The sequence below is a fragment of the Drosophila erecta genome, unplaced genomic scaffold, assembly GCF_003286155.1.
Source record: "Drosophila erecta strain 14021-0224.00,06,07 unplaced genomic scaffold, DereRS2 tig00000000-arrow-pilon, whole genome shotgun sequence".
In the NCBI taxonomy this organism is placed as follows: domain Eukaryota; kingdom Metazoa; phylum Arthropoda; class Insecta; order Diptera; family Drosophilidae; genus Drosophila; species Drosophila erecta.
This window is the reverse complement of record NW_020825194.1, coordinates 12,369,218-12,381,069: the sequence shown is the minus strand read 5'-3', so window position 1 is coordinate 12,381,069 and position 11,852 is coordinate 12,369,218. Positions and strand designations below refer to the sequence as shown.

The window sequence follows — 11,852 nt, the reverse complement described above, 5'->3', positions numbered from 1 at the left end:
CCTGTAAGGGGAGCGAACTGCGTCAATGTCCTATGTAAAATTTGGATTGCCGAGTATTGATTAAAGGTGAGTTCAGAAAGTTGAGTACGAGTACCTTCCTTGTGTCCCTGCCATTTAAAATGCGAAAACAATTACCGCAGTATTATAAATGCTTATCTGGGGAATTGGGTCCTTAGAAAGTTAATTAAACGAGATGCTTTATAATTGAATGTCATGTCAATGCCTCATGATTTTATTTTTTAAATAAGTATATCCGTACATACGTATAATTTTGTATAGTATATAATTTCTTTTCTGTTTTTTTGTTTTTTTTTTTTTTTGCAATTTTATTAGTTTAGCTTTTTTGAAAAAGGACTTTTATTTACATACACGTAGGGCAATCAATTCGTATTAAATTTATTAATGTACAGAACGTAACGTTTAAATGGTTAATTTGCTCGGTAAATTCCTTGTTAATTTACACAACACGTGGCGTATTCATGTATCGAAGTACTTGCTTGGGTAATATTTCAGATTTTGATCTACGTTAAAATCGTTATTTGTTATTTGTTATTCGTAATTCGTAATTCGTTACTCGTATGATTTGGAACCATTTGTCGCTTGATAGCTTAAAACTTGAACCCCTCAACAACGCAAATTCAATAGTGACCAAATGCAGCTGTAACGAAAGGAGCGTGTAAACAGTACTTTCGGCACTATGTTAATTCTATTTGAGCATTTTTTTTTGCACAAGTTAAAGCACAACGAAGCAGACGTAATGAACATAAAAACCGATTTCCGCCCGCGGAGAATGTAAACCACAATTATTTTTTTTTTAGCTGTAATAGTATGTAAACAAGAGTTGCTTATGTGGATAAAAACGTGAAAATCCCATTTGACTAGTCAATATTGCATGCGATTGATTAATTAACGTTGACCGTTAAAAACAATTATTTAAATTACACATAGATCACTATCAATTACGCATGCATGCAATTACGTTTATAATCCTTAGCAGCATCGGTGTATTAGCAAAAGTTTCGGCTCATTCGATCTAGTGAAGTATCTAGGAGTACGTAGTATGTTGCATGGGGTAATGTATAGCATGTTTCACATTCATCGGGAGCATTTATTTTCAACAGTATCTGTGAGAGAGGTAGCATAAATCGTTACATACACCGTTGGTTATTTTCGATAAAATAGAGTTCAAATGCGAGTACATCTAGCAACGTGGGAGTAAGTTTGTCATCAAGGGAGTATGTGCACACACAACATGCCTGCCTTGTAGCCAGCCATTAGGAACCGTCGATTTGCATTAATAACCTTGCAGCACTTGGAGGCTGCTGGGCGCCCCTATCGCATCGTATCCGTATCGGTATCGGTATCGGTATAACATATATCTGTATCTGTATCTGTAGCAGCATCTGTATCTTTATCGTATGTGTATCGTATGTGTGTTCGCATCTCAATCCCTACTTACTTAATTAACATTATGCTGGCTTTTGTGAAAGCGGTAGGGAAAGGACCAGGGCACGCGTTCATTTGCATTAACCATCATCACCTCGTTCGGTTCCTCGTTGGCCCAGTTGGGCTTGTCCTCCATTACCTCGAACCGCTCCAGACCCAATCCCAATCCCATGCCCAGTCTTAGTCCCTGTCCCACACCCTCTGCTCCCAGGTCATTGTAGCTATCCTCGCCCTCGTCGTCGTCATCCACATATCTCGCCGTGTTTTTACTGGCCCCATTGCCATCGTCGTTCTCATGATTTGTTTCGTTGGCTTCATTTCCGCTGACCCGATGCCTGGCCAGACCCATTCCGGCCACGTCCAGTGGTTTCTTCGCATAGCTGAGCAACTGCAACTGCAGCTGCTTTGGGAGTGCCTGGGATTGTGGTCCAGTTGATGCTGATTGCTGGGAGTCCACAAACTGTGACGACTCCTTGTACGGCGACTGCGTCCATCCGTAGCTCCACAGTTGGCTGGGGAAATGCTTCCAGGGCAGCAGCTGTTGACGGTACAGCTGTTCCTCAGGAACTGCATCCTTTTGCCTTTCCTGCTCCAGTTCCCGCTCCAGTGGCCACTGCTGGCGGTAGCGCCTGCTCACCTTGGGAGCTAATCCTCCTGCACCCGAACCTCCTACTCCTCCTACTCCTCCACCTCGCAGCATAAACCTTTTGCCCACGTTCTTCAGGATGGCGCGATTCAGTTCGACCTGGACACAAGAAAGGTAACACGGTTGACATAAAATGCTGTTAAATGCTGTAAAATGCTGTAAAATGGGTGACAAATTGCAATGGAAGTGGGGCTAACCCACTTTTTCCTTATCCCCATGGGTTTCCCATGCACTTTTCCCGGCAAAGGGAAAGCCAAACTAGATTGACATGCATGATGGATGACCACATTGGCAATGTTGTTAACGCTTCAATTTGGATCGCAAATCAAATGCCAGTGCGTTATTTCATTAATCGAGGATAAGGCATGTGGCACGATTACACTTGAACACTTTAAAACCCTTTAGCTACGAAACTTAAAGCCACAGATACTTTGCCTAATTACTTTATAGTTACTAAAAGTCTCAGGTGCGTGTTAAAAACTTACTTCAATATTTAAAACCAAGATGATTAATCGTTAGGAATGCATAATCCAATTGCTCAGCCTGTATCTTTCCTATAACCCAGTTTAGCTTAAATCCAATTTAATTGTAAATGCCAACTTGCAGCTTCACACCTTGGAAATTCCATTCTCCTCGTGCTTCGGGTATTTATTTAAATTTCTTTCTGTTTGCTAACCACTTTGCCCGACTTTTAAAGAGTCAGGTGCTTGCATTGAGCTGGGGATTCAATGTCCTACTCGTAAGTTGAGGTGACATTGCATTCTTACTACTTTTTTTGGCCATCTGAAAGTCCACTTTCCTCTGCTTTCCTTCCCTGCTTCCTTTAAGCTGTGATAAATGTGTCGATTCTTTTTTTTTGCATTCAGATTCCACTGACGAATGGATTGCCAGCTCCCAACTTTCGAATATAGGATATTCGTTTCTAATTTCAAGTTCCTCTAATTGTGTGGTATTAAATTTGGAACTTGCTGTAAAATTGTACTTTCATTTTATTTTATTTTTTTTCTTATTTTCCAACCTCACCGCAGGATACTTCGAGTGCCAGGTGTTTGCATGGAATATTATGCCTGCTAAGCTCATCTTTCTCCGATTCGAATTACTTTCGGGATGCACGGATTAATTTATAAAACCCTTTGACAAATCAATATTGTTATCTGGCGTATGTGAATAGGTGGATATGCGGATGGGCACATCCATGGATGAACATGACCCTCTTTAACGGAAATTCGTGGGAGGAAAGGTGATTTGCTATCAAGGCAAATCGTTTGAATTCCCCGTATTAAAACGTTTGATTTTGTTGTTTTTTATTTTTTCTACATTTTGGTTGCCTTTTTGTCTTTTGTGTGCGCCTTTGGGGAATCGGAACGCTTTGGGTAACCAAATAAACTCGCTTTGTTGCCGAGCAAAAATATTTGCGTTACACATACGCAGCGTTGGCTTTGTTTTTGGCACTGAGCCGCACGCATATACATACGTATATTTTTGGATGTCAGGGCCATCATCCGAGGTGCTTAAGCCCCGATTTCGGGTTCGCCAGGATGTTGTTTACATTCCAGGAGCAAGTAGGCTGAGTGGGCCGAACAGAGTCATCTATTCAGGTCCTTGGAATATTTATTAGATACGCCGCCGACTGCGAGAAATTAAAAAACTTTCTGCACCTGCGTTTTATGCGCTTTTATGGCTTTCGAAAAGTATTTCTCATCAGGCATTCTAGTTTTGATTAGCCGCTACATTTTCATTTATACTTGGCACCGCACCGACCCACTCTTTCCACTTAAGACGCGGCATTGTTCTCCGTTTGCCAAAGTTTTGTTTTCCCCTCCTTGCAGCTTATTAAAAAATACCTGGCCAAGTGGTCAGCCTTCCCCGTTCAAGATTGCAGAATATGAAACCCACCTGGCGGGAGTTCTCCTTCATTTGCCTGCGTGCGATTTCCAGGAGCAGCCGCTGGCGCAGCACATCCAGCGGATTGACAATGGACAGCGATGGTTTGTTCCTCTTGGCCAGCAGAAAGTCATCCTAGAATCGGGCGGAGAAACAAAAACATACATATTTAGTAGCTTACATTTGCTGGTTTTGCTGGTTTGCTGGTTTTTCCGGTTTTGCTGGAGGAAGTTTCCTAGCGCACGGCATAATAAAATCTTGACGAGGTAATGCAAAAAGTTTTAAGTCCCTGTGTTTATATACAGTTCTGCGCTCGAAGTTTATTTTTTGTTTTGATGGAAATTAAAATTATTATTGGCATCGATGGAGGGGTAATCTTAAGGGCCCGATCTATCGCATTTATTATATCACCTTTTGTTTTTCCCACCACTCGGGAAATTATCGTTACTCCAAATCTGGGAATCTTATCAGTGTGTTGTTCTACGTTTTTTCCACGATGATCAATCGGGAGTTTCGTGATAACAGCTCTTCACTGATAACAGCGAAAATTGCCATCTAATTCGTGACTCACCAGTAGCGACAAAATAGAATTAAAATACAATTACTCTCGGGGAGTTAGAAAACACCATCACTTTATGATCTGCTTAGCAACAATTTCTTTACACCACAAATGCTCCTAAAAAATTTGGATTTGAATTAATCTTGATCATACAGACATTAGGCGAAATTTATACAGAGTCTGGACAGGTGCTTCTTTGGAAATATTTAAATATTATCTTTTATTTGTGGGTGTTCCAAGAAGTATTTACGTGTTCTAAGTTCAAGGCAAACAGTAAACAACCAATCCGAATTCATGTGCAGATAAATATGATAATTACGATTATTGTTGCTCGGACTATCAGACAAGTTCTTGGCGATTAGATAAGAATGTGGCAGTATGAGGTCGAAATGTCTGGCAGTGAATGGAAGTGGTTATCAGCCTTCTATAAAAGCTATGTCCATCTGCAGAACCCGGTAGTACAATCGAAACAATTGCGAAATGAAGGTCCTAACTCTTCTCCTCTTAACTGCCCTGGTGGCAGTGGCTTCTGGCCGCCCGAACGGCGGTTGGCTTGGAAATTTTGGCGGCAAATGGACCAGTATCTTCGGATGGGGCTCCAGGAGCGAGGAAGGCGTGCAGGAACAGAAGTGGAATAGCCAGAATCAGTGGAATCCCCATGGTCATGGTCAGGGTCAGTGGAATGCCGGCAATGGTTACGAACAATCGCACGGAAATAACCATGGTCTCGGACATGAAAACGGGCACGGAAACAACATTCATGGTAATCATGGTAACAATCATGGTCATGGTAATGGTCATGGTCACGGCGGTCACCGCCCGCCTCCACCACCGCCACCACCACCAACGAATCTGCCTGAGGTGACCAGCTCGGATGTGACCAATCCCGCAGAGGATTCCACCCTGGCCCCCGAGGTTCCGGAAGAATCTACCACCCAGGCGCCGGAGGAAATCACCACCGGCTCTGAAGAAGGTAGCGGTTCCGGGGAAGATAGCACCACCTTGGCCCCAGAAGCCCCAGAGGAATCCACCACTCAGGCTCCGGAAGAAACTACCACTGAATCCGAGGACGGAAGCGGTTCTTCTGACGACACCACTGTGGCACCTGAAGACTCAGAGGATTCTACGACTCAGGAACCGGAGGAGACAACCAGCGACTCTGAGGATGGAAGCGGTTCTCCCGAAGAATCGACCACCGAGGCGCCTGAAGAATCCACCACGGAGGTTGCCGAAGAATCCACCACTGAGGTTCCCGTAGAATCCACCACTGAGGTTCCCGAAGATTCGACCACCGAGGCGGCCGAAGAGTCCACCACAGATTCTTCAGCGGTCTAGGAAGATCATTTCAAAGTTCCCAAGGTTCCTGGTGCACCTCCTCAAGAACCGTTGAAAACTGGGTGTTTCAACGTAACAAGGTTATGAAACAAAGCGTTGTAAAACGATATATGGTGCAAATATTAAACTGTTAAAGCTAAATTATTAACGTGTTCTCACAAAACGACGTGAAAGCATTTCTAGGATTAAGATTGAAGTCTCATGAAGCCACATCGTGTTATGTTGTCACGCATTCGCCATTTAGTTTTATAGTGCTTACAATCTGAATAATTAAAACCAGCCGAGAAAAAAGGAAAAAAAATCCAAAGTCACGTTTATTATGTGGTATTACTCAAAACTTTAAGGCTCTAAACGCATTAAATCTTATCACCTAATTGAACTTTCGCTTTCGGAACCATGACAATATCGTTAGTTGGCTGTTTCGCTGGCTGTTTAAGCGTTGCGAGCGGATGATAAAATGCTTGATTGACGTACCTACATCAATCAATGAATCGCTACTTGACTGATTAGTTGGCAAATCGACCCTTATCGAAAACATACCTGTACATATGTAGGTCCTAACAAAAGTTTGTACTCAACGATGTGTCATTTGTGTGGTGGTACAAATGGAAAATTTCGTAATTGGCTTGTATTTTTAATTCTGCCCCACCATAAAACATCATTTCATTTCTTTCAGTAAATAAAATTAAATTGTTTACGTGTCCTTCGCATTTACGTGCTTAAATCTGCAATTTCACAAACGAACTTGCCTCGCACTCCAATTCCTCCGAATAAAGAATAAAGAATCAACTTGACAAAATTCGAACTTCTTACAACTTTTGATTGTGGACAACAGGAGTTGGCCAAGACAAACAGAATGTTTGGTTTTTTTTTCCCCATTTGTTTACCTTTAATGACGCCTGCTCAAAATCCTTGACGAAAATTTTCCATTTGTTTTCAAAACCCATGGACTCAAATCTATTTGGTTGCCATGTTCGTGTGTGTTTGGGTATTTATATGATCTTTTTGTACCACCGAAGAAGTTTCACATTGGGGTATTCGATTTGTTCAAGTGCCTAGATTAGATTGTACCAAAATCTAGATCGGAGGTCAATAATATATTCGAGATTTCAGGAAAATGCAGAATTGAGATTTGCAACTATTATAAAATTCCCATTTCCAACTTGATAAGAGTTTAATCTCTTTGCAAACCTATAAAATATTTGCGTTAAATAAACTGCGCACGAGATATTTTTCAATCAATTTTTATCTTTATCTTTAACCAGCTCGTTCCCACGATATTAAAGGGTTGTAAGGCACAAATTGCGGTCACATTTCCTGGGTTCTTGTAAGGGTTTGTGCATTGTGAGGAACAATGTGTCAATTTATGAGCCGAGTGAATGGAACCAACGACGGTTGTCAAAGGAGCACAGGATGAAATCGTTCGTTTGCGAAATGCAAAGCCAATAATTGAATATGCATTCGGACAACATTCAAACAAGTGACGCAAAAACTGCTGCCACTCACTCACAAAGGGAGACAGGCAGAAAGAAATGCACTCCGATGGCCAGGACAATGTCCATGTCCACACCCATGCCCATGCCCATGCCCATGCCCATGTCCATGCCCATGCCCACCTGTGTGTTCCGTGTTCCATCCGGGTAGTCGAGAGGATATCCGTTTGTGCGACCGCTTCCGCCGAGCTCTGCTCCACCCGCTGCCGCTCCTGATCCTCCCGCAGCTCCACCTGCTGCAGCAGCTCCTCTTTGGGCCGTGCAGACGAGCCTTGTGGCACACAGTAAAGTTAATAACACCGGACAAAACCACGCTGTGGCTTTCATCATTCTGCAAAAAAGGAGAAAAAAACGCACAGTTGCATGGGTCAGTGCACAATTCACAGATATGCATGTAATGCCAAAAGTTGCTGCGAAAAAAACGTCAAAATCAATCAAAATGAATAAAGAACGTGAGTACTAGCATGGATTTTATTGCAACCATTTCTGCCAAAAATATGCATATTTATTTAAATTACTCAGGGTATAGGGTATAGGGCATGCTAAATAGCATACAGGAGTTCAATCTGATCTGTTCATTTGCGTGGAAAATTGAGCTCATCTGGGGCTATTATTTTTCGAATATTTTCAGAGCCACTGTCTTGTGCAAACTTTGACCTCCGCCGTTTTCCCGCTGGAATAGAGCGAAAATAAAATGCTGACAGCTAACCTGTGAAAAATGCGCAACATTCTGACAACAAGAAGTGCTCCTATAATTTATGGGTCACGTAAATATGTGGTATTTCTGAATGCGGCGTGGTAGTTCTTTATGTACTTCCGAATATGCATACATATCCATCTCAAGTCCCTCCGGACTCCTCAATCAGTTGCCAACTGGAGACTGGGGCAATTTGCACGAGGTGCACAGAGGAAATTAGGTTCTAAATTGAAGACGTCGACTGGAAAACGGCAGCACAACTAGATTATTTTCCTGATGTAAAGCTAAAGTTACCTGGGGAAAAACTTGTTTCCAAAAAGAGGAAAAGGTAATCAACTTGGACAGTATAACTTTATATTGGTGGGAAGACACTTTACACACTCCATTGGTTAGATCGTTCAAAAAAGAGTAAAGTAGTAAACTTTGAAAGAGCATTTACAATTTATTTGCACCTGAACCAAGGTTTTTACTTATGATCTATAAACAAACCCGTGTAAATGCATAATTAAATGAAATCCCCTTGGCGCTTTCAAGAGTTTTTTCGCCCTCTGTTCATGCCCTCTGTTTTAGCCCATATTTATTCAATATATTTTTCTTTTCTCTGGTTTTCCATCATAATCCTTTCATGAGGTCACTTTTAATTGCGTAGAACAACTGAAAGTTTCACTTTGGTTTTCCGCACACCGACGCTATGTAATGCAGCCATTGTGCTCAAAATGAAACTTCCCTAATCCAAGTAACTTTGTGTAGCTAACAAAATGAAGTAACAATTGCCACAACAAGGCAAACTTCTTGCAATTTAGTGTGTGCGTACGTAAAAGTTTGAGCTCCCATAACTCAAATTTCAGCATTACAGAAAATTAGCTTTAACATGCGTAAATAATGTATAATCCCAAGAGGGATGGCCATTTTAAACTGAAACCAATTTCATTACTGAAATTTGCACATGAATTTCCTCAACTCATCAGAAAACCAAAGTGGCACCGTGGAAACCCCATTTTGGGAATTATGGCGACTCCTTTGTTTCGGTGTGTGATGGGGGATGGGTGGGGGGCATAGAACTCATATAGCACCTGTCACCAGGAGCATTAGACATCGCAGATAACTAAGTGCTCAAATGGCAGCCGCATTAGTCCAGCCGGCAATCACATGTCATATGGATGCCATTCGGCGGACGGGGATTTGCGAATCCGGTGGAAATCCGTGGGTGGCCGCTGGCACTTTCGGCAAACGACAATTGATGGCTATTGATTTCCTCTAATAGATCGCCTAAATGCTGGCAGAGATGTGATGAGCCGGCCAACCCAACCATCCATGGCAACCAGCGAAGTTGCAGCGGAAATTGCAATCCAATTGAATTAGGGATCTCGAGGGAAGTGAGCCGTTCCCAGCCGATATAATGAATGAATTCTTACATTTGAAGTTGAGCAAATATTGATTTTCTGGAAGTAATATGGAATTCAAGGCAATAAAACTGCCCTGCCCCACTGAGGATTGTGCTCCTGACAGCCATTGTCATACATTTCGTGGTGACTCTGGCACCCGGAGACGGAAATCGTGATTGCCCAGGGCTACTTGGCAGCGCGTCCCTTCTTGTTTTATCGGCAATTCAAAAGGCGGGCGGTTCTCGGCACAAGGAAATGAAATCCCTGTTATCTATGCCAACTCAAGTTATTTACATGCGTATGCAAATACGAGTATGTGAAAAGTTTTCCAGCTCCGCTTTAAAGGCCGTAAATCCCATTTGATTAGGCCGTAAAAAAATCAGCACAAAAGGCCAATCATTTGGGAATCTGTGGCCCGGGGGAGCAAAGAAAATTACAAGGTGTGATTGCCGACCTTTCGCTAAGCTTGTTTGCTGTCTATTAAGTTTGGGTGTATTTTTGTTACCTGAAACCGAGCACAACATGCAAAACTAATTAGCTTAAACGTTTTTCAGGCAATCAATCAAGCCTGCCACCTTTTGGCCATTCAATTTGCGCCACATTTCCGTTGATGTTTTTGCTTGAAATCTGATATGGTTCCGCAAAAGCAAAAGCATTCAACACCAACTCAAAAACATACGAACAGCACTCTTTCGAAAATGGCCACATAGCATAAAAGAAATCACCTTATCAGTGTAATTGCCTCTAATTTGGCTGGATCTGCGCTACTCGACTGCACACTCGACGGATTGATTTATGACGATCGAGATATTGGATACTTCGCGTGGGCTTTCGTATTGTCTTATTTGGGAAAGAGCCCCTCTTGGCTTTTATGGCTTGTTTATCTTTTTTTCTAATTTATTTTATGTATTCACGCGTCGCGTCGCGAAACGTTAACTGATTCGGAATCTTGAACTGTTGCTGGTGCTTGTGGCTGTGGTTCCTCTGATGGATTTTCATCCAGCATCGAACTCGAGTGGCGAACGCAACAGGCTGACGACGAGCGGAGGACTCACGGAGTATAGCGATTACGGCGTGTTTTTATATTGGGCGCCACGAAGCGCCCACACGAAGTGCCGGATCCGAAATCCGAGTACGAGTACGAGTCCGAGTCCGAGGCGCCAGGACGGCAGGATGACAGGACGAAGGAGGGAGGGCCGAAGGACTCGAAAGGAAAGAAAGGTGCTGAAGCCACGCGACGAGTTATGAATGAAAACGTGCGGGTACGGCATGTTGCCAGGATGATGGAAATCGGCTTGGAATCAGATGAGGCGGGTCGAAACGCGCCGTTTGGGTCTGCAGTCCCCCCTAATAAATCACCAAGGTGTGCTAACCCATTACGAAATTGACGGATTGCTGAAAGTGGGTGAACCAAAGCCACCTGGTTGGGTTGATTGGTTAGCTCCCCCAAATCAGGTGCTTTAGCAACATGTTGCGCGAAGCCGCAACCCCATCATCTCTGTAATTATCGAACTCAATTAATATTTAATGAGTTTTATTTGCACATTAATTGTTCGATTTAAAAGTGACGAGGATACGGACTGCGGAGCACTCAATGTCATGTCAAGAGGTGCTAACGTGGCCCGACATTCCGCTTGCCCGGCAATCGGGCGTTAAATTGCTCGCCATAAATCCGTCAAACGCTAGCCACGGGGATCCTGGCCAGGAGATGGGTTCGACGCAGGAGGTGCCCTGCCTGCTGGAGGTTTCGTCTTATTTGGGAGCAATCAATTTTTATTGGAATATGAGTAGGTTACCAAACCTATCCGATATCCTTAGTTTCGGTAAGAATAGCAGCAATCATTAGAACTGATTACCTTGAAAAGGCATTAAAAGGATTTCAATTAAGACTTATTCCACAATGTTTTAGACATTGTATGTCCAGCCAGATAAGCAATCTATGTTAGAAAGCTATTTTTCGAGACCCCCAAAAGTTGTAATGCCAACTAGTCAACTAGTTTGGCTGGACCATGCGTCACTCAAGAGCAACAGTGTTGCCAGCTTTTGCAGTTGTCCTGCGTCCTTGGGCGCGTTGATCACCCACTTTGACATACTTTTTAATTGGTTGGAACACGTGTCTTCGGGCTTTTATGTAGGCAGAATGTGCATGCGTCGCCTTGTAATTAAGCACGTAGGCAAACGCCTCCATTTCCTGCCCAGCAGGATGCTTTATGGCTGATTGAATTCCGTCAAAATGCCACTCCCGCCAATTTAAACGTGCTTTCATGCGAGCGGTAATGCTGTTTTGATAGTGCGAGTCACTTTTAAGGAGCAACGTAGGGGGTTCATAATTTATTTTCCAATTTTAATAGTGTAACTGTCTGGCTACGTTCCTGATTCATTTTGCTTGGGGATTCAAGAAACAGCG

The 11,852-nt window shown here is 42.9% G+C and overlaps 2 protein-coding genes across 3 annotated transcripts; one reads left to right on the top strand and one right to left on the bottom strand.

Annotated features, from left to right (window-relative positions):
• Nucleotides 1-357: 357 nt before the first annotated feature.
• LOC6552428 lies at nt 358-10,494 on the bottom strand. Of its 2 annotated transcripts, none has more exons than XM_001980747.3 (4): nt 10,171-10,494; nt 7,487-7,694; nt 3,989-4,111; nt 358-2,191 (listed from the first exon to the last, which is right to left on the bottom strand). In XM_001980747.3, the coding sequence occupies exons 2-4, from the start codon at nt 7,691-7,693 to the stop codon at nt 1,460-1,462; spliced, it is 1,062 nt and encodes a 353-aa protein (XP_001980783.1). In that variant the 5' UTR covers nt 7,694; nt 10,171-10,494; the 3' UTR covers nt 358-1,459. The 2 variants fall into 2 exon arrangements, with proteins under 2 accessions (XP_001980783.1, XP_026831621.1); XM_026975820.1 differs by lacking the exon at nt 10,171-10,494 and having other exon boundaries at nt 977-1,385; nt 1,460-2,191.
• Nucleotides 4,983-6,011, top strand: LOC6552123 (proteoglycan 4). Its single transcript, XM_001980748.3, has one exon. The coding sequence runs from the start codon at nt 5,016-5,018 to the stop codon at nt 5,868-5,870; it is 855 nt and encodes a 284-aa protein (XP_001980784.1). The 5' UTR covers nt 4,983-5,015; the 3' UTR covers nt 5,871-6,011.
• Nucleotides 10,495-11,852: the final 1,358 nt, after the last annotated feature.